This window comes from Podarcis bocagei, assembly GCF_964188305.1.
Source record: "Podarcis bocagei genome assembly, chromosome: 9".
Taxonomy (NCBI): domain Eukaryota; kingdom Metazoa; phylum Chordata; class Lepidosauria; order Squamata; family Lacertidae; genus Podarcis; species Podarcis bocagei.
Genome location: NC_138134.1, coordinates 63740192 through 63760610, shown reverse-complemented (window position 1 = coordinate 63760610; position 20419 = coordinate 63740192). Strand labels below are relative to the sequence as shown.

General features: G+C 45.5%; 1 protein-coding gene across 5 annotated transcripts in view; it reads left to right on the top strand.

The window, feature by feature from the left end:
* Positions 1 to 20419, top strand: part of CCSER1 (coiled-coil serine rich protein 1) — a 740630-nt gene that overhangs the window by 143521 nt on the left and 576690 nt on the right. For all 5 annotated transcript variants that reach the window (XM_081206994.1, XM_081206993.1, XM_081206995.1 and 2 more), the window contains one exon: positions 976 to 1163. In XM_081206994.1, the coding sequence (XP_081063120.1) occupies positions 976 to 1163 (188 nt within the window). The remainder of the gene's footprint in view (positions 1 to 975; positions 1164 to 20419) is intronic.

Below are 20419 nucleotides of genomic sequence, written 5' to 3'. Positions count from 1 at the left end.
GGAGTTGTAGACCTGTACCATCTGGACGGTTGCCGGTTCCCTACCTCTGATCTCGTGTTGAAGGGTACACATTCAAAATAAGACAAAATACTTAGGGGGAGCATGGGAGGGGAAGTAAATTACTATTCCTATGGCTTTCACCAGAGTGGACATTTTCTGCTCTGCACATTTCTTCCTTCTCTCCTGCCTCTCTTTCTGTCTCTAAGATGCTCTGAGTTTGCATTACCCCTTTCTCCTGATTATCACTGGAGTCCATTTTGTCACCAGTTCCTGTCAAGATACAGGCATATTTTATGAATATGAATGTGTAGAATTTAAAGAAGCATTCGCTTGATTTACTAGCATTTTACAAAATTCACTGCGGGGAGGGAAAGGTTTTTGCAATACTTTATTTTCTTACATTTATACATCGCTTAGGGAGGAACAGAGGAAGTTGCCTTATCCACCAGCTGAATGGCAGTAGCTATCCAGGGTTAGAGACCAGGGAAGCTGGGGATTGAACCTGGAACCTTCTGCACAAGAAGAGATGCATTACCACTGAGCTATGGCTGTTCCCACTGAACCATGGACTTTCGTCTGATTATCTTCCATCATGGAACCCAAGGAGGCATACATGGGTGTTTCTAGGGGTCACCCATCCAGGAACTGGCAAGACCCAGACCTGCTTAGCTTCAACAAGATGGCAGCCTCATGTGCCTTCAAACCATACCCTGGGACCAGTACAACCCCTCTTGCTTTTTGTTGCCTTCTAAGGAAGTGAATTATATAATTGGCCAATTCACCCAATCCTTCAGCATGTATTGGTGTCCCTCCTGTACATTTCTTGTCAGAATGCAGTGCTGTGGGCCTCAGTCAAGATTCAACCTGCCACAGCTAATTTATTCAGAGTAACATGGCTTTGAGTTAAAGAAATGTTCAATAGCTTTTGTGGCATGTGTGCTGACTGCATCTCTCCCCTCCCCCCTCATCCCACAGTGAATCTTGCTAGTAGTTTTAGCCCATACCGAGAAGGAAGATTCATAGAAAAACGCCTGAGATCCTCCTCAGAAGGCACTGCTGGGAGCAGCCGGATGATCTTGAAACCAAAGGATGGAAACCCAGAAGAAATGAACAGCTTGAGAAAGCAGAGAACGGGGTCTTCCTCATCTAAAATGAACAGCATGGTAGGTTTGCAGTACTTTAGCATTTGGGGACATTTTCTTCAGGTTATCATTGCTTCTTTCCCTCTTTTTCTTAGTGACAAATGGGAAGTGAGGAAAGTGACAGCTAATGTGGCATTGAAGTTTACAAAGGAATGGCAGGGTCAGGTAGTGCTCGACGAAATTTTCACAAGACGTAAAATACAAGTGGAAATCTGTAAGGAGGTTGTGGACTCCCTTTGTCTTTGTTTGCTATGCATGTTTTGAGCTACCATCCCTTCAGGTTATAATGCTGCCAGCTCCAAAGTTGATTTTGCCACTGTAACTGGCTCTGCTCCAGCTCTGAGCCTGACTCTGTCTGTGGACCACCTGCCCAATTTCCTGAATAGGAGTGTGAAGCTGGGGAACACACCACATGAGATCAGATTTGTCTTCTTTATTCCTTTAACAGGTACATGTGCCACACAGAAAGGTGCCTGGGGTATTGAACAAGGTGCCATATTCGTCAAGGCTCAAAGGCCAGTAAGGGACCCATCTAGCCAATAGTGCAACCATGCTTAGTTCAAACAGACAGAGGTGTTACATGCTCCGAGTTCTCACATATGGGAGGTGGGAAGGCGGCCGACCTTGGAAAGGGGTTGCGCTCCCCTGGAAGGAGCAGGATCAGAACTTGGGGATGCTCCTGGATTCAACACTGTCACCCTTGCTGGCTAGGAGCGTGTTTTTTCAGCTCTGCCTAGTTTGCTGAGAGACAACTCTGTCGGGCAGAGAAAATTCGGCCAAGATACTCCATTTTCTGGTAACTTCCAGATTGCATTACTGCACTGCGCTCTACGCTTTACCTTGAAGCCAACACAGAAAAATCAATGGGTTCAAAATGCAGCAGTCAGGTTACTAGCTGAGGTTCCCTCTTGATCTCCCGGCTGCACTGGCTCCCAGTTAATTTCCAGACCCAATTCAAGGCAGTAAACGACTCAGACCCCAAATACCTGAAAGACTGCCACTTTCCCTTGGGTGCTAAGATTGGCAGAGGGGACCCTGCTGGTAGCTCCTCTGCACTCAGAGACTGTGTGTGTGTGTGTGTGTGTGTGTGTGTGTGTGTGTGTGTGTGTGTGGAGAGGGCCTTCTTTGTGGCAGCCCCTAAGTTGTGGCACTCCTTTCCCACAGTGGCTCATCTGGCACCATCACTGTACAGCTTCTGGTGAATGCTGAAGATATTTTTGACACTTGAGGGGTGTATATTTTTAGGTCCCACCTTATTCCTGTTGTTGTAAGTTGTTGTAAGTTGTTTTAACGTTCTAACTCTCCCAGGGACCTCAGGGTGAATGGTGGGCAATGTAGCAATAGTAGTAGTTTATGAATGCTTGGTCCATGGGCCATTCACATATCAGATAAATAGGTACAATACAAGAACCAACAGTATGAAATACTGCACAAAATCACATTGCCACCTAGAACCATATAAAAACCTACATCATAACGATACTACGTAAATCACATGTAACATATATAAACCTTACATATTGTAAGGGTGAAGTTTAATACAGATAAAAACATTAGTTTTTAAAAAATATTATGGTTAAATAAGAGCACCCTGAAAGCAGCCAACTGCAATCTCATTAATATCTCTTTCCTGGATTTCCATTGCAGCTAGGGCAAAAAGAGAGACCTTGTGAGTTACCCTAAGATCAGTGCCTGACAAGAGGTACAAAATCTTTTCTGGAATGGTATTGGAATATAGGTGGGTAATATAATAACAACAGAATACAATAACATAAATAAAGCTGGATATGACCAGTGATCCATCTAGTATAACATCCTATTTTTCATACTGCCCAACATCTCTGGGAAGCACCCAAGCAGGGAATGAACACAATAACCTCTCATTATTGCTCCCCGACAACAGGATGATTTGGAGGCACACTTGTACTCTGCCTGCAGGTTGCCTGCAGCTATCATTAGTAGTAGTCGTGGATAGACTTTCCCTCCATGAATTTTATTAATAGTTTGTTTGAGCCATTTATACTCGTGGCCAGCCCCCATGTCTTGTGGAAGCAAATTCCATCACTTCGTCTTGTGTGCACCATGAGCACCTTACTACATTGAAGCATTTGTTGAAGCCTGGAGGGAAATGTTGAATACAAAATGGACTTGAAGTCCTTTGGAAAGTTGGGAGAAACAGGAGGATTAAACTAGCCTGCAGTGGAGTTTGATGTTTTTCCTGAAGAGGGCAGCAATGCCTTTATTTTAATTTATGTTTACTTTTTTTTTTTTTTAAAAGCTATTTTTGTAAATATAAATACAGTAGCTGGAGTTATCCGGTTCTTGGCATCTCCGAAGAAAGTGTTTTGTGCTACGGAAGCTTTGCAGCAAGTGCTCGTCAGACACAAATGAAAGAGAGCCCTTTAAGATCCTTTTTGTTTTGTTTTGTTTGTCTTTGTCACTGGCAGTAAGGGATGGCTTCCCTTTGCCTTGAGCGGCGAGGGAATAGTTGGATCCAGAAGGACTGATAAGATAGCAGGTTTTGTCAGAATGTTAAGCTAGAGAGCAAAATGGGACCAATGTTGGATAGGGGAAGACATGAAACAGTGTCTAATGTGTTCTTTCTCGAAACGTCTAAACGATTGAAGTCTTCCTTCAGGAGGGCCAGCCGTTTTGTATATAGCCTCGGAACTCGAGCTTGGATGCACAAGCATCAAATGAGAGTATGTGTTTGCAATAGAGCCCTCTGTGCCTGTTGTCCATCATAACCTAAGCTTATTGCTAGGAGATCCAGAGACTGATCGAGTCAATTTCTATGCCGCCTTTCCACAACGATCCATGCCCAAAGCAGTTTACAACAAGGACACACTTATTACACTAAGGAGTTTAGGTTGGAGGGGAGCCAGCAGGAGAAAGCAGTTCACAAAACAAATCAATAAATTAAAAGAAGACAAGAACCAACATTTTAGCAAACATAAATTCGGTGTTACAGATGAAACAATTCTGACTTACATATATAAACAGAAAGTCAAAGTTGATGGATGTGGGTCTTATTACACTTCAGGGAGCCTTGGCAGCTTGGCTTAGATATGGTTCAGAAGTGGGAGAGATCCCTGTAGCAATAAATTTATGACTCCTGTGCAAGAAAAGACCATAGGTACCATGAAATACTCTCCAATGCCCTTCACTCCCACTCCCCAATTATTCAATCTATTTATTGGAGTCTTTTACTTCCTGTTTGCTTTTGGTCATTATATCACGTGGATGGTGGTTGGCATTTCACAACACCTGTTTTCAAAAGTTTCTTCCCCACTTCTCTCCAAATGGTTATCCCTGCAGTAATTTACCTATTCCACAAGATGTCAATGTTACTCTTATTTTCTAATGCACATCTCTCTCAGACACCGAAAGCTATACACCCTCAGCATCGGAGAGAAATGTGTGTGAATTAGTTAGTCCAGGCAAGCACAAATGTTATCAGTATGAGCTTCTCCACACACATGGATTTGAGCTTTATTCCAGTTATTTCCTCTATCTGTCTATTTATCTGAAGGTATGAGTCAAGTTTGCTTCCACAACCTGAGGAGAGAAGGATTGCTACTTATTTTAGCTCAGGCTTTGCAGATCCAGCAGGGAAGTAACTAATGGGGTCCTCCCAGCATGGATATGTTTCAAAATAAAGGCAGCGTACAGGCTTGGCATCAGCAGGTTTGCAGGTTTAAAAAGGAAATAAAAACACACAACAAGCTCCATCTGGCTGCCCTATTTGTTTTGGCCAAATAAGTTAGTTTAATGTAATCTAGGAATGTAATGTAATTGAGGAAATGGCCGCCACCTACAGCAATCTGAGGACAATCTGAGGGCCTCATGCCTTCATGAGCAGCCTTCCAGGAGCAACATGTCAGAGGTGGGCAGAGCCAGTGGTGAAAAGCAGGCAGAGCAAAGGATGTAATTATCACCTCTTGTACATTCATGCAGATGTGAACAAGTCAGAGGTCCGTCCCCCCATCCTTCCCTCCACCCAGTCAAGCAAGCAACATTATTATAATTCAAGGACACATTCTAGCCAAGCTAAAGCACTTGGAGGAAGGTACAAAGCAGGACTGATGAGGAGTGTGGCCTGGTGAAGAGGTGTGGCAGGGGGAGAGCACTGAGGGCTAGACCAGTGTTTCCCAACCTTTTTTGGGCAAAGGCACACTTGTTTCATGAAAAAAATCTCGAGGCACACCACCATTACAGCCCCGTGACGTCAGCGCGCAGCGTCACGCTGGGAGGGACATGAATTGCTAGCAAATTACATAATCACCTCCTTGAGGGCTGGCTCATCTTCTCCGAAGGCAGAACCCCATTAATTAACAGCACAGACTCACACCATAGCCAAGACGAGGGGGGAAAACCTCAGTCATGCACAGTCATGCACATGTGGGGGCTAAATGAGGACGAAGACCGGGCAGAGAGCAGGGTTCAAATCACCCCACCTGGCCAGGACAATCCCTGGGTGCTCCCTTGGGCCACTCGCCTGACCCACCTCGCAGGGCTGTTGTTGCGAGGATAACACGGGGAGAACCACGCACGCCCCCGGGAGCTCCTTGGAGGAGAAAGCGGGCGATGAATGCAATGCACGAAATATATGAGAGGCGACCAGGTTTTGCAGGTGAGGGGCCCCCGCCAGCCTCCGCTTCCAACACCCGGCGCAACGACGCCGAAGTTTCCCCCCGGGCTCGGCTCGGGGAGCAGCGCTGCTCCCCCCTGTCTCCCCTTCGCCCTCCCGGCTCTCTCTGCTGCCCACTGGGGACCCCCCTCACCTGCCAAGTCCGGAGCGCCGGTGGAAGTTGCATGCATGCAGGGCGCCGCGTTGTCATTGCATTGCATTGCACTGCACTCCATGCAACGCCTGCACGCATGCATTGCCTTGCACGCCCGCCAAGGGGTCTCCCCGCGGTCCGATGCGTCCCCTCCGGCGCGGATGCAGCATTGCAAAAATAAACCACCCCCCCGACGCAGCCCTACCTGGGGGGCAGCCTCCGCCTCCGCCGCTCCGCCTCCACGGGGATCCCCGGGCTCCATCCTGCCGCCCGATCTCCGCGGGGGCGCAGGCAGGCTGCGCGGGGTCTGCGCGGAAGAGCCCCTGCCCGCCCAGCCGCCGCCGCTGCGCTCATTCCATGGCCGGGAGAAGAGCGCTTCAAACAAAACGCCCGGCCCGCCAGGCCACGCTGGGAAACGTAGTTTGCGCACCCCGCGCGGGCGCGGAGCCCAAGGGCGAGGGGACTACGGATCCTGGCAGCCCCCGCGCCGGGGACGGAGGGGGAGAGGCCGGGTGCAGGGATGGAGGGACGGGTGGGCGAGCGAGTGAGTGAGTGGCAGCCGCCAAGCCTTGACCGAGAGCCAGGAAGGGCCTCCCCGGAGGAGGAGGAGGGAGGCGCAGAGCAGGAGGGAGGGAGGGAACCCCAGGGGTCATCTAGTGACGGCGCCCCAATCGAAAATTTGACTTTTTTTAAAAAAAAAATCTTTCGAATTTTTTAATTTTTCCCGCGGCACACCAGGCAACATCTCGCGGCACACTAGTGTGCCGCGGAACAGTGGTTGGGAAACACTGGGCTAGACAGAGAAGCTTAGGTAAAGGTAAAGGACCCCTGACCATTAGATCCAGTCGTGACCGACTCTGGGGTTGCAGCGCTCATCTCGCTTTATTGGCCAAGGGAGCCGGCGTACAGCTTCCGGGTCATGTGGCCAGCATGACTAAGCTGCTTCTGGCGAACCAGAGCAGCGCACGGAAACACCGTTTACCTTCCCGTCGGAGAAGTACCTATTTATCTACTTGCACTTTGACGTGCTTTCGAACTGCTAGGTTGGCACAGAGAAGCTTATAGGGCCACATTTAGCCTGAGGTGCTCCACTGTTGCCACGAAGACACTGGGCAGCCTGTCAACACAGGAACACAGGAAGCAGCCTTATACTGAGCCAGGGTATTGGTTCCTCTAGCTCACACCAGGGTTTCCCAAACTTGGGGTGTGTGTGTCTCTCTGGCTGTTTTTGCACTACAACTCCCATCATCCCTAGCTAGCAGGACCAAATGGCCAGGGATGATGGGAATTGTAGTCCAAAAACAGCTGGAGACCTAAGTGTGGAAAACCCTGGTCTACTTTGACGGACAGTGACTCTCAAGGGTTTCAAGCAGGACTTTTTCCTACCCCTGTTGGAGATGTCTGGGATGGAACTTGAGACCTTCTGTGTGCAAGGCAGATGCTCTTAAGTTGCAGCCCTTCAAATGAAGAACACATCAAAATAGAGGACTGTCCCTCTGCTCCTTACAGAAGAGGATGCTCTTCTGTAAAGGAGGGCACATGGCCACCCTAACATAACTTCATTTCCCTGCCTGCAGCCAGTCTGCTTTCTTTCAGAGAGGGTGCTGTGGTTCCTGGTTAGGATGCAAGCTGTCACAGCTGCTTTGCTATGAAAGGCTGAGCTGTATATTATCTGATTGAGAACAACGCAGAGCTTGTAGGCAAGCAGCACTCTGGACCTCATTTATTTAATTCAGCACAGGGAGCACTAACTTTCAGGTGTTATTAGCATAAAAACACTGCAAAACAGCGGCCTGGGACTTGAGTGTTCTATGCGCTTCTAATTTTAAGGTCAACTCAGCCAGCAGCATTAACGCTGAAAGGCACTCTCTGGAAAACAAGAGCCTCTAGCCGAGTAGCGTTGTTGTCAAAAGTCAGATCTGCAACACTTCGAACATTACAAAATTCAAGGTGGTTGGAGGCATTATTTGATGCGAGGGTTGTACTCTGCGTGTTTTGAAACTGCAACAGGAAGCCTGTGGTGGAGAAGGGCTGGAGTGGAGTGGGAGAGCACATGCTTTGAGTGCAGATGGACTCAGGTTAAATCTCTGGCATCTTTAGGTAGGGCTGGGAAATACTCCTGTCTGGAAATGTAGAGAGACATTGCCAGTCAGGGTGAAGAATCCTGGCCTAGAGGGACATATGGTCTGACTGGGTAGAAGACAGCTTCCTAGGTTGAGGATTTTGGCACAATTCCATCTCTACTTCAGATTAAATGTAGTGTTTTATGTTTCATTAGCTGTGTAGTCATAGAATTATAGAAGGAACCGAACCTGCAACCATGGCGTTATCAGCACCACATTCTAATCAACTGAGCTATCCAGTCCTGTTTTCAGCTTCTGCCAAGTCCTCAATGAGGGTTGCACACACTGGTGGTTTTGTTCCTGAAAAGAATCACAATCCAACCCATCCATGAGAATAATCAAGAGAATTCATTTGGGCATGGCTGGTGGTACTTTTGACACATATGCTTTGCTCATAATTGGTTGGTATTTTAACCCAGAGATGTATAAACTGTTAGTACAATTCATGCAGCTGTAGTGGATTTCCTCAATAAGCATACCACTGTGATGTTTGAAGTGACTTTACTTGGTCGAACAGTGGCTGCTGGAGAACTCACAAAAGTGGAGTCCACAGGCCTATAAATTACCTCCAAATTAGCTTTACACATGCAGAAAAATGAAGTCATGTTCTCAGAGGGAAAGCATGCCTGCAGTATCAGAGCTGGGTGCTTGATTCAGAAGAAGAAGAGAAGAGTTTGGATTTGATATCCCGCTTCATCACTACCCAAAGGAGTCTCAAAGCGGCTAACAATCTCCTTTCCCTTCCTCCCCCACAACAAACACTCTGTGAGGTGAGTGGGGCTGAGAGACTTCAGAGAAGTGTGACTAGCCCAAGGTCACCCAGCAGCTGCATGTGGAGGAGCGGAGACGCGAACCCGGTTCCCCAGATTACGAGACTACCGCTCTTAACCACTACACCACGCTGGCTCTCAGCCAGAAGAGCAGAGTGCCTACTATCTATCAAGCTAACTCATGGCTAAGTTTTCTCCGTACATACATTCTTGTCATATGCTTAATACAGTCTGAATAATCAGATTCTCCTAACAATATCCTTAATGCCGTTTGAGTAAGGGGAATCATCAGTTTCTGCTTACACAACTATGGTGTGCTACTGTTCAGGCTGCTTATAACCACACCATGGAAATCCACACCAGCATAAAAGCTGATGGTGATTCTCTGCCATGGTTAGAGTTGGGTGGGTTTGGCTTAGCAAGTCAGTTTTCCCCCTGTCAAAAACAAACAAAAAAGTAGAAGGCAATTGGAGATGAAGAGAGACAGTATTAAGAAAGAATAATATCCAGAAGGGAAGTTACATAAATATAGTTTGTCAGGAAGTAGAATATGTATTGCTGGCCACCTTTCTGTATTCTTTACAGGTGTGTTATTTGGATGGACACGACAGACCAAAAGAATTAAAGAAAACAGTTTGTAGAAGGGCCACTGAGGCAGACCAAATTTCTAGAACTGAGAGGCAAAAAAATCTACCAAATGCTCAGCTGATTTTGCAAGTGCAACAAGCTAACATTGAGCAGGTTAATATTTTATCCAACAGGGAAGTCTGAGGGCCATTTTCCCACCAGCTGGTAATATATGCACTGTTTGCAATAAAACCTAACAGTGCCTTCTGCAGGAAGCAATCTGATTTTGCTATGGTGTGCATAATGGCATATATACCTTCTATGTTTTCATTATTCACATCTGAAATGCTTTCCCTTGGAATGGAATAGAGATGTGCTGTTTCTGTCACCCCTTCGCAGGACAGATCTGACAGGTGAGGCAAATTGATCTCATTACCAGAGACAGATTTTAAAGAATCATTCAAAAGGAAAAGGGGTGGGGTGGGGAAAGAGAAGGTAATGTAATTTCAGAGAAAATTTTGTACCACCTCACCACTGTCTTCCTCTATGCCTACTAAATGTAGAACCCAGCTCCCCCAAAGGGCTTCACACAACATATAAACAACTCATGTTATTTAGTAAAAAATACTTCTCAGAATACTTTTTTCTGGGAAGATTTATGAGCTTATTTGTTTCTATATATATGTGTGTGTGTGTGTGTGTGTGTGTGTGTGTGTGTGTGTGCATATCCTGTCAGAAACCACAATATAAAGCAATCCACAATTCAGCCAAATCAAAATATTTGCAAAACACCAAGACTGGCACAATAGCAATTGCAAAACAGCCATAAGAATTAAAACATCAAAATACCAGAAAGAGGAGATATTCATCCTAAGGCCTCTTTAAGCAGTCATCTAAAAGTGTGAGGGAGATTTGCAGCTTATTGGCAAAGCATCCCACAATGTGGGCACCAGTACAGAAAAGACCCTAGATATGGTCACTATCAAGCAGGCCTCACAGAGTTGAGGGATGTGTAATCCAGACATCAGATGGCATGTGGGGAGGCTTATGTGGAAGAAGGTGGAACCCAAGATATGCTGTTCCCAGCCATTAAGTGCTTAACACATTAAGTGTGTTAACATCATTAAGTGGTTAACATCAAGACCTTGAACTGGGTCTGGAAGCAAAGTGGCAGAAGACTATAGATGGCTTCTAAGCATGATGGCTGTGATCTGCCTCTGCAGTTGGAGGCAGCAATGCTTCTGAATACCAGTTGCTGGAAACCACAATAGTGCTCTTCTGCTTGAATCCTGCTTGTTGGTTGTCCCCCCCCCCCCCAGTCATCTGGTTGACCGCTGTGAGAACAGGATGCTGGACCAGATGAACAATTGGCCTGATCCAGTAGGCTTTCCTTATGTCCTTATGTTAGACTTCATCATAGTAGGTGAACCAACTAGTAGGTAAGCCAACTAAATTGGGGTGCATGTCCTCACCACACTAGCTACCTGCACATCTGATAAGAGCACCACGTCAAGGAGTACCCCCAAGCTATGAACCTGAATTTTCAGGAGGGGTGAAATCCAGAACATTTTGTACAACAAACCGAAATCAGTCAGTCCACCCAACAGCTTGTTCTGCCCCATCCTGTCCTTCGCAGCCACCAAACAGCAGTTCACTGCTTTGGTTGCTTTCAGATGAAAATTTCAGATAAGAGTTGGGTGTTTTCTCGTGCCAAACTAATTGGCACTGAATTTGGTGGGTCTGACATGTTTGGAATGAAAGAAAGGCTACTTCAATGACCAGGTCAGAGAGGTTCTGAACAGCACGCAGTTTCGCATGCAATGCTCTTCCTCACCTCCAAGGGAGAAGCGACCTCAAAACCAAGTTGGTTCCAAATGACTCTCCAACCAGACAGATTGGAGATGGGGGGATGCTGGGTGTCAGATGCTGCCAGTACCAATAAGCTGTGACAGCACTGCTCAGCATGCTGGTGCCTTTGCTATGCTTATTTTTCAAAGAAGCAGAGATACATGAATACAGATCTTGAACGTACATGAAAGGAAGATCCATCCATACAGCTATGGTTCATTAATCATCATAAGCTCTTTTCTTCTTTTTCCTTTTTAAACAAGAAGGGGCATGGCATGAAGCTAGGATGTTGAGTGTCTGGGCTATGCTGAATATGATGCTTTTCACTTGGACTCCTTCGCATTTCTACAGGTGTCAGAAAAGAACCGAAGCAGGGGTGCTGTGCTTGCATATATTGGGGTGGGGGTGGAGATGGAGAAGCTCCATTAATGTACGATGTCTTGCATAGCGTTCGGCGTTCTCAGGGGCCTTGCATAACAAAAAGTGATTGTGGCATTATAAAATTTTGTCAAGTGTTACACTGGTTTCTTGAAGCATCTTTATTGTAGCACTGTAGGAGGCCTGTAAGGTCTGTTGGCTAAAGAAGTTCAAAGACGTGCAGTTTTTCGACGTTATTTATTTTTATATCCCTTCCAGCAGAGTGTTGGATAAAAGGGCTTTGAGATACTCTGTTCTCTGGTTTTGTGTTCATGTTCCGTTTATGTATAGAGCTAAGCCAAGGTTCTACCTCCTTGTCTTTTATCACTTCCCTGCAAGCTAACAGAAGGAGCTGCCAGTCCCAAGTCCTGCACTGGGCTACCTGGTGTGCCAAAACGGAGCCACGAGTCCATGACAAAATGCACCGCAGATGCTTTGAGAGGAATGGTGGGTCGTGTTTTGAAGTGTGGTGAACCAGTTCATTGATTCACACTATATTGAAATGGAAATGTGTCTTCCGTTTCAGCAGATCATTGGCTACTCACGTATTGAGCAGTGGCTTAAATTGCTTTATGCTCGGTTCATTGTTTAGGGGATATGAATACATAGCTGGGCTCCTGTTAGCTCCTCAGATTGTGTGGCAAACTGATGGAAGAGTCATAAGGACCCTGTTAGTGGAGGCGGAATAAGGTTGTATTTCTGCATCAAGAGAACGAATTTTCAGGGGGAAGCCTTTGAAATTTTGTCCTGTTCTACTGCCTTAGAAGAATGCAGCTCTTAGTCACAAAACCCTGCAAGTGTTTATAAAGATTTAGTACTCTTAAAGTACATAACCAGTCAATTCAATATATATGTGCGGAAATCTTGAGACATAAATGTCCTTACTTATTTCAATTTAGTTAGAATATTATATTTATATATCCCATCTCGAAGCAATTTACAGTAATGAAGTGCAAAATGTGAAATGCATAAGGAATTCAATAAAACATTACAAATATAAAAGGCTAAAAGTTTTTTCAGACATGGGAGCAGATTATAACATAGCACCAACGTAAAAGAAAACCTGTCAACAACAGTTGTGTTAACTAGTACCACAAAAATAGTTTGGTTGGTATTCATCTAAGCTGTACTCAGAGTAAGACCATTGAAATTGATGAGCATGACTAAGATCCATTAATTTTACCATGTCTACTCTGAGTAAAACTTCATTGCATGCCACCCTTTATACCTAAAACCGTTTGGAGCAGCGGGAAATTTTGAATTTTAAGATAATATGAGATAATGTTCTGGGCACCCATCATAATATGGCTACCATGGGAGGCATGGTGTAACACAAAAATAGAGAGGCTATAGTCACTGCTTCTTCCCTTGCACCCAGACACCCTCACACTTAATGTGTGAGGTCACCGTTGTCGTGCTAGTCCTGATTGTGGAGATCCCACAGTAATGATGTACACACTCAGTAACAACAACAGGGAGCCTGTTGTCACACAAACAACATGTACACACAGTCACCACATACCTAGAGATCACAGACACACTTGCATCTCTCTTACTTCTCACTTCACATGTACATCTCTCCCCCTTCCTCTGCCAAAGAGCATCTCCCACTCTCTTACACAGATCAAACATACACAAACCATGCGCCTCCATCTCTCCCTCTCCCACAGACCACACATGCATCCATGCCTCCCCCTCCCACAGGTGTCAATGAAGGCATTCGCTGGCAGCAGGCTGACAATCCCTGACCTAAACAGAGCTTTTAAAAACAGTTCAAGATTTATAATACAGCAGGTGACACACTAAAATAGCACTGGGAAAAACCACAGTTTTGAAGTGCCTGAGAAGGAAGCTGCGTTTCTCACTGGCGCCGAAAACTAAGTAAAGTTGGCACCAAATTCATCTCCAAGGGGAGGTCGTTCTAGAGGTTGGGTGGCACCACAGAGAAAGCCACCACACCATAGACTTCCCCTGGTGGTGGAACAACAAGAAAGGCTTCCCTGACCAATCTTAAATCATGGCAGAGCTGGCCCACCCATGAGGCAGAGTGAAACAGCTGTCTCAGGCGGCAGAAACACAAGAGGCGACATTTATGTCGCTGGAGAAGCAACTCAAGTAAAGGAGGCTTCAGCAGTGGCAGAGCAGGGCAGCATTGCTGCTGTGCCGTGTTGCTGCGGGTCTCTCCCTGCGCCTAGGGGTGGAGGGAGGCCAGTGTCAAAGCTCTCTGGAACAACTCAGGAGCCAAAACATCTCAGGCTGCTGCTGAAGCATGGGGAGATTGGCAGAAAGAGCTGTGTTCCACGAGGCATTGAATTGGGCTCAGAAGCATATAGGCTTTTGAATCATATAGTTGGAAGGGACCCATCTTATCCAACCACCTGCAATGCAAGAATCTCTGTTAAGCATGCTTGACAAATGGCCATCCAACCTCTGCTTTAAAACTTCCAATGAAGGAGAGTCCACAACCTTCAAAGGGAGCCCATAATTAGTTTCCATAATTAGCATTTCTGGATTTACTTTAGTTTTTAATGAAATGGTAGAAAATGGCTGAACATTGTTATGGTTCCAGGTTAAAACTAGCCAATGCCTTGTGTGCTGTGCAATGTTAACAGCTAGCCAGGTTTTCCTCAGTATCCCTTGTTCTTTCCTAAGCTTAATATTATTATTTCCTAACTTTGCTTATATGGCAAGAACTTCAAACCACCCTGTTGAACCCCATCCAACCAATACCATCTAAATATGTCAGAGCCATATAAATCAGCACTTGCCAGCTGTATGCAAAATTTATGATATGGGTCTGTTCTACGGCCTTGTTTATGTGTTTGGTTCAGTTTCCATTTTTGATATTGCCACTTTCTGGCCTTAACCTAAGGCCAGTTTAGATACAGCACCCATGATTAATAATAGAATGGGTAGCAGATGCACTGCTTAGCTTCATTATTGCATGCAGACAATGAAAAGAAGCGCAGGACATCCATACTGAAATTGAGCTCTTAAATATCACTTGCCAATTTTGTGACATCTCAACTGTGTCATGAAAGCAATCCCAGTTTTTTTGGCCTCTCTTTCCAGTCTGATGACATTTAAGGGCTAGCTTTTTGAAGGTAACACAGATCTAAAGCTCTGATCAGGACATCTTGGGCCTTTTGAGAAGGGTCAGGACAGTGAAAGGCTTGTGTATAATTTCATTTCTTTTTTTACTGCCTGAAGGCATTTGAGTTGTACCTGTTTTCTCACGATCTCTTAACACTATTCCTTCCTACAGATCAGAATAAACATAAGTATTGCATGGTTGTTCACAGGCTATATTCAACGGGCATTCAGTTTGTGTAGCTGTGCACATGAATACTTGAGCTGTGCACTTGCACAGGTATTAACATGAAATGTTCAACGAGTGTGCACTCTGTGTGCTTGCATACTCAACACCCAAGCCATACGAATCTGCAGGTGTATACTCTCACACAAACACTTTCGTAGAGAAAGTGGGTGCCTGTTTTCAGTGTCATGTGTGAACCTGCCTATAGTTGAAGCAAAATGCTACTGATTTCTTGTGTTTTTAGTTATCTATTCGCTTGTCGCAATGTGATTTATCACTTAGGGCCAATCCATAGTGCTACTGCCTGTGTTTCATGAATATTTCTGACAACGTTTAACAGCATTCACCCCCCTCATTCAGTTGTTTAGCAATTCCTTCAAAAGTGTTATGTTTCTAGTGTTTGGCATCAGTCTCTGAAGAGGGGCCTGTAGGCCTGTCCAAGGAAAGGGCTGCAGACTTCCTTTGCAACCAAAGACAACCCCAGGTAATAGGCAGAAGGGCGAGCCATTTGGGGGTGGGGGTGCGACTGATCCCTCACTCTTGGAACATTGAGCAGGTTAGGAGGCAGTGAGCTTCCTAAACAGCCGGTGGCCATAGCAGGGCAGAGTGAAACAAACTTTGAAACACCAGCACCAGCTTGAGAAGCAAAATAAAATTGTTACTTACTGTTACTCAGCTGAAATCTGTCTTCCACCTTCTCAAGTTTACTTCCCTTAAGAAAAAGGCTTATGTTTTTCTGCCTCATTTCAGGGCACCTTAGGTGTAGGCTTTTAAACTTACCTGGCTGTCAAAAGGTTCCCAAGGGTGGTATATATATATTTCATTCCAGCAAATGTTTATTCAGCACTCTGCAGCCTCCCTGGCTGCCCATGCTTCCCGATCTGAAAAAGGCCTATGGGAGGAGGTACTCCATGATGCAGGCACCCAGGAAGGCAGCAGAGTGTAGACAACCAGAGAGATGATTTGTAGAATGACACTTACAAATAAACCCTGGACATCTTCACAGTAAGCTAAGTACAACAAAAACCCTGCACCCCATAGAAATCTCCTCTCCTCTCTGATAAATGCAATTTCTTTTCTCATTATTGGATGGAGAATGGATGTGGGGCCAGGGGGTGGGAATTCAAGAGAAATTTTCAACGCAGGACTACACAAAGGGAATTCAAGGGATTTCTTTGATGGACAATTGCTCCCTGAGGCTACATCATCTTTGCATGCAGAGGTCCCAAGTTCAGTTCCCAGAGTCCCACTGGTGGTAGGGAGTAGCAGGTAGGGCTGGGAGAGAACCGTGTCTGAAATCCTGGAAAACTGCTACCAGGCACTGTAGACAGTTCAAAGGTGAATAACCCAACAGTCCCAACTCAGTCAATCAATCAATCAATCAATCAATCAATCAGTAACTTCCTATGATTCCAACGCCACATCCCTGGCTCCTTTTTCTTAAATCTCATAAGATTTTTATAATTGGTTTTGCTAACAAATCTTCAATCTGTTTGTTTGAGGCAGCTGCCCATCCCTGGTGAACAATTGCAGATACATGACTTCCCCTGCCCCCTGTAGTAGTCCTTGTTAGCATATAAGCTCTCTGTCCACACACACCCTTATATTATTGGGTGTTTTGCTAGAAAGTTAACTGCAGAATTCTAAAACACATTCTCACCTGATTTAGGGCAGCACCAAAATATATCAGCACTCCAACTCAAACTATTGATCAGGCCATGAATACAAAGGAAAACTTAGCCCATAAAGGTCAAGTATGATTTCTTCTTGCGAGGTTGCAGTAAAATATTTATTTGGTGTCAGACAGATAATGTACTCTAGCTGCTTCGATAAACACGGGGAATTCAGAAGGTTGTTTTATAAGCATGCTGCAAATGAATGACACTTTTCAATTCCTGCTGCTGTGGCGAAGGGGCAACTTTTATTAATCCAAAATGAACAACTCCTACTCCTACAAATAAGGATCAAATGCAAAGAGAAATGAAGCACAGATTTCTCTTTGTTACCTTTGATCATTGGGATGCTCACATGTTATATTCAGCAAGTATATGGTCTGGGTACCTTGTGTTCCCAAGTAGCAGAACAGTGTATTCACACATAAAGGTCAAAGAATGTGCAGTGTGTGTACCTGCGTACACAGCTAACTGCAAATGGGCACCTGTGAACATGGAAATAAATCTCTCTAAAGCTGGGAGGTTGGATAACTCTATGGTTCCAATTCTTCCAGACAATGAATTTTGATTTAGGGAAGTTAGATCCTAGTACCGTGTTAAGAAGGGCAACACTTTGGAAAACAGCAACCACAAATAAACAGGTTAAATATTTGTTAGCAAAACCAATTATAAAATCCATATAGGATTTAGGGAAAAGGAGGCGGGGATGTGGTATTGGAATCAATAGCATGGAAGAAATATTGAATGTGATTTGGTGCTTGGTAAAGAAATCATTATCAAGCTTATTGCTACAAGAAACCCAATATAAATTGTTGCTAGGTGGTTAATTTCTACTAGACTTAACACATTTATTCAGGGCCTTTTTCCCCCAGCCGGAACTCAGTTCTGGCACCTCTCAAGCAGGTACCCTTGGCATTCTAAGAGAACAAGGGAGGCGTTCATGGTGAGTTCCGGCACCTTTCCCCCCAAGAAAAATAGCACTCATTTATTATTGATTTTTTTAAATTAAAAAAATAGATGAGTAACTGGTTAAATGACAGGAACACCAGGGTTGGTGGGGGGTGGGGTGGGCAGGGTAGCAGCAAGATTGCAGATACACTGGATAACCAATCAAGTCTTCTTGGCAGTGTGCCTACACAGTCCTGACTTTGCTGCTGCGCTGCCTCACGCTTTCACCTTCTTGGTGAGCAGCAGTCATGCAGCTGGCAGAAGAGTGGTTCTGCAGCAGCACCCCACCATGTCTACTGCTTCTGTGTGCAGAAAGGTGAGGTGGGCAGTAGAGACTGCTGCTGCTTACATTTCTCTTGGTCTCCCATTCACGTACCTAGAACTCTGTGGAAATTTAAGGATCGCGGGAGCAACCTAATCAAGAGAACTATTTGAGCTTGTACAGTCATACCTCGGGTTATAGACGCTTTGGGTTGCGCAATTTCTGGTTGTGCACCACGCCGAACCCAGAAATACCAAAACAGGTTACTTCCAGGTTTCGGCGCATGCGCAGAAATGCCGAATCAAGACCCGTGCGTGCGCAGATGCAACGTGCTTCCCGCACGGATCACATTCGCATGTATGTGCTAAGGCTTCAGATCTTTCCTGAGACACATGAAAGCAGCCTTGTGCAATCTGGTGCTCCCCAGATGCTGTTGGACTAGAACTCCCATCATCCCCGACCACTGGCCGCACTGACTGCAGCTCATGGGAACTGGAGTCCAAAATACTTGGAGGTGAAAGACTGCACTGAAGGCATGTGCCACTTCAGACCCTTGGACTGTCCAGGTTATACGTAAACATGAGGCTCCTAGCTTTTTGCTGTGTCTGATCTGAGGACCAGAGCAGTGGTTTATGGCTGCTGCAATGCCAAGCAAAGCCCAGGGTTAATTATCCAGGTTCAGCAAGTGCCCGCATGGATTCTAGGTGACTGGAGGGTCCCCACAGTTTGGTCTTGCCCTGGATGACATGAAAAAAATTTTTTAGAGGCACTCCCAGAGCTAACCACTTTGCTCTTGTCTTCAGCAGTGGAATCAGACATTAAGGATTACAGAACTGCGTGGGAGAACTTGGCAGGCAAAGACTTCCATTTTGTAGCCTCTGAACTAGCAATCAGAAGCATGTCCAATGAAACAAGGAATTCACAATGGGTAACTGATACTATCAGATGCAGAAATCTTCCTAGCCTGGAGTGTTCTGTTAAAATCCCTTTGCTTGTTTCCAGGCTTAAGATTATAGGTTTCCCTCCTCTTTTTTTGCAGTCCCTTCTATAGTATTTATCTTGCTGGAAATCTGTTGCAAATTTAATTAATTCTTCCAGACTTCCTAATTTAGAACCAAAAGAACACGGTTGTGTGTGTGTGTGTTTCCTTCCTTTTTCTGTTTTGCTTGCATCCATTGTGTTTCTTCGAATGAGTAAGAAGGCTGAGGCTTGATTCTTAATCATGACTGATGCCTTCATGATTAGCAAAGAAGCCTGCAATCAACCCAGGGAGATTGGCCGGCTGCTCTTTTGTTCATTTCTGTCCAGCCTTTTTAGTCGAAAGCAACCTGCCAAACGTGCTTGGCCGAGGAGGTAGCTGTCTCTGCAGCGATCACACTGAGAAAATACAAAAGCGCTGCTAATTACAATACAATCAAAGCGCAAGTCCCCAGGCTCACCATGTTCGCTACGTACAAATGAGATTTTCTTTTACCATGAACTCTTTCTATTAGCGTATGCCACCTCTCAAAGTGAACCCTGTGCACCGATGGTTGCGGGAGCACTTTCGGCTTGACAGTTTGCGTTAGCAAGCATGGAAAGAGGATTGGGTGGCGGCTGTGTCGCGAGCATGAGCTTGGAGCCTAATAAAGCCTGGCAGCTTTGTACCTAGGGAAAAAAATGCAAATGACTTGGAGAAGTACTAAATTGTCAGGCTGAGAGAGCCTGGCCATCTATGAAACCAGCTCAAGAAGCTACTTAAAATCTGGTGGGGGAGCTGGTGGCTCCTGGGCTGAGTCGGGCATGCACAGCTTGTGATCCACCATGCTGAATGGTGTCCACCAGTCAGATAGTGTGCTCTGCCAATCCCATTTTCCCAACTTCGAAAGACAGGCAGCAAAACCAGGGAGACGATGAAGCTGTGCATGGCTGGTAAGCTGTGTTCAACTTGGTGGATCACAGGTTGGCTCTTAAGAGAGGTTTGATTCACAGAAATCAGCATGTGAAGCTTATAATGGCTTGGGGTTAGCTATATCCCAATAACAGGGGCTTCTGCACAATATCCTATTTCCCAGTGCGGGTGCCCAGCACCAGTTATAGGAGCAGAATATAACTGTCTGGTGGCTCCTTCTGGCTCTATCAGTACCAATCCTCTTACATAAAAAGAGCATGGAAGCTAGAAATTCAGTGGTAGCCAAGTCAAAGTGAATGTATAGAGAAGCCTAGTAGATTTATTCTAGGGGCACATTCCATAAAGAAATGAGAGATTGCCCATGTCACTCTTGCATCATTGACCTTCCTCCAGTGCCCCACTGTTAGACACCTCTTATCAACGAGATGGACAAGGATGTTGAACTCACATGATCTTGGGGTGTTCTTCCTCTTCCTGATCAGGGACGGCACAGATTGACAGTAGGGAAGCAATAATGTTGCTCTGTGGTGCATTGTTTGGGCTGGGCATCTCTCCCATTGCAAAACAGGAAATTATGCCAGACCCGTCCATCAGCAATGGCTTCCCTATGACCACAGCAGGCTGTTGATGCTGGGCTTGGTTTGTGAATGTTATTTATGCATACATCATTTTATTTGT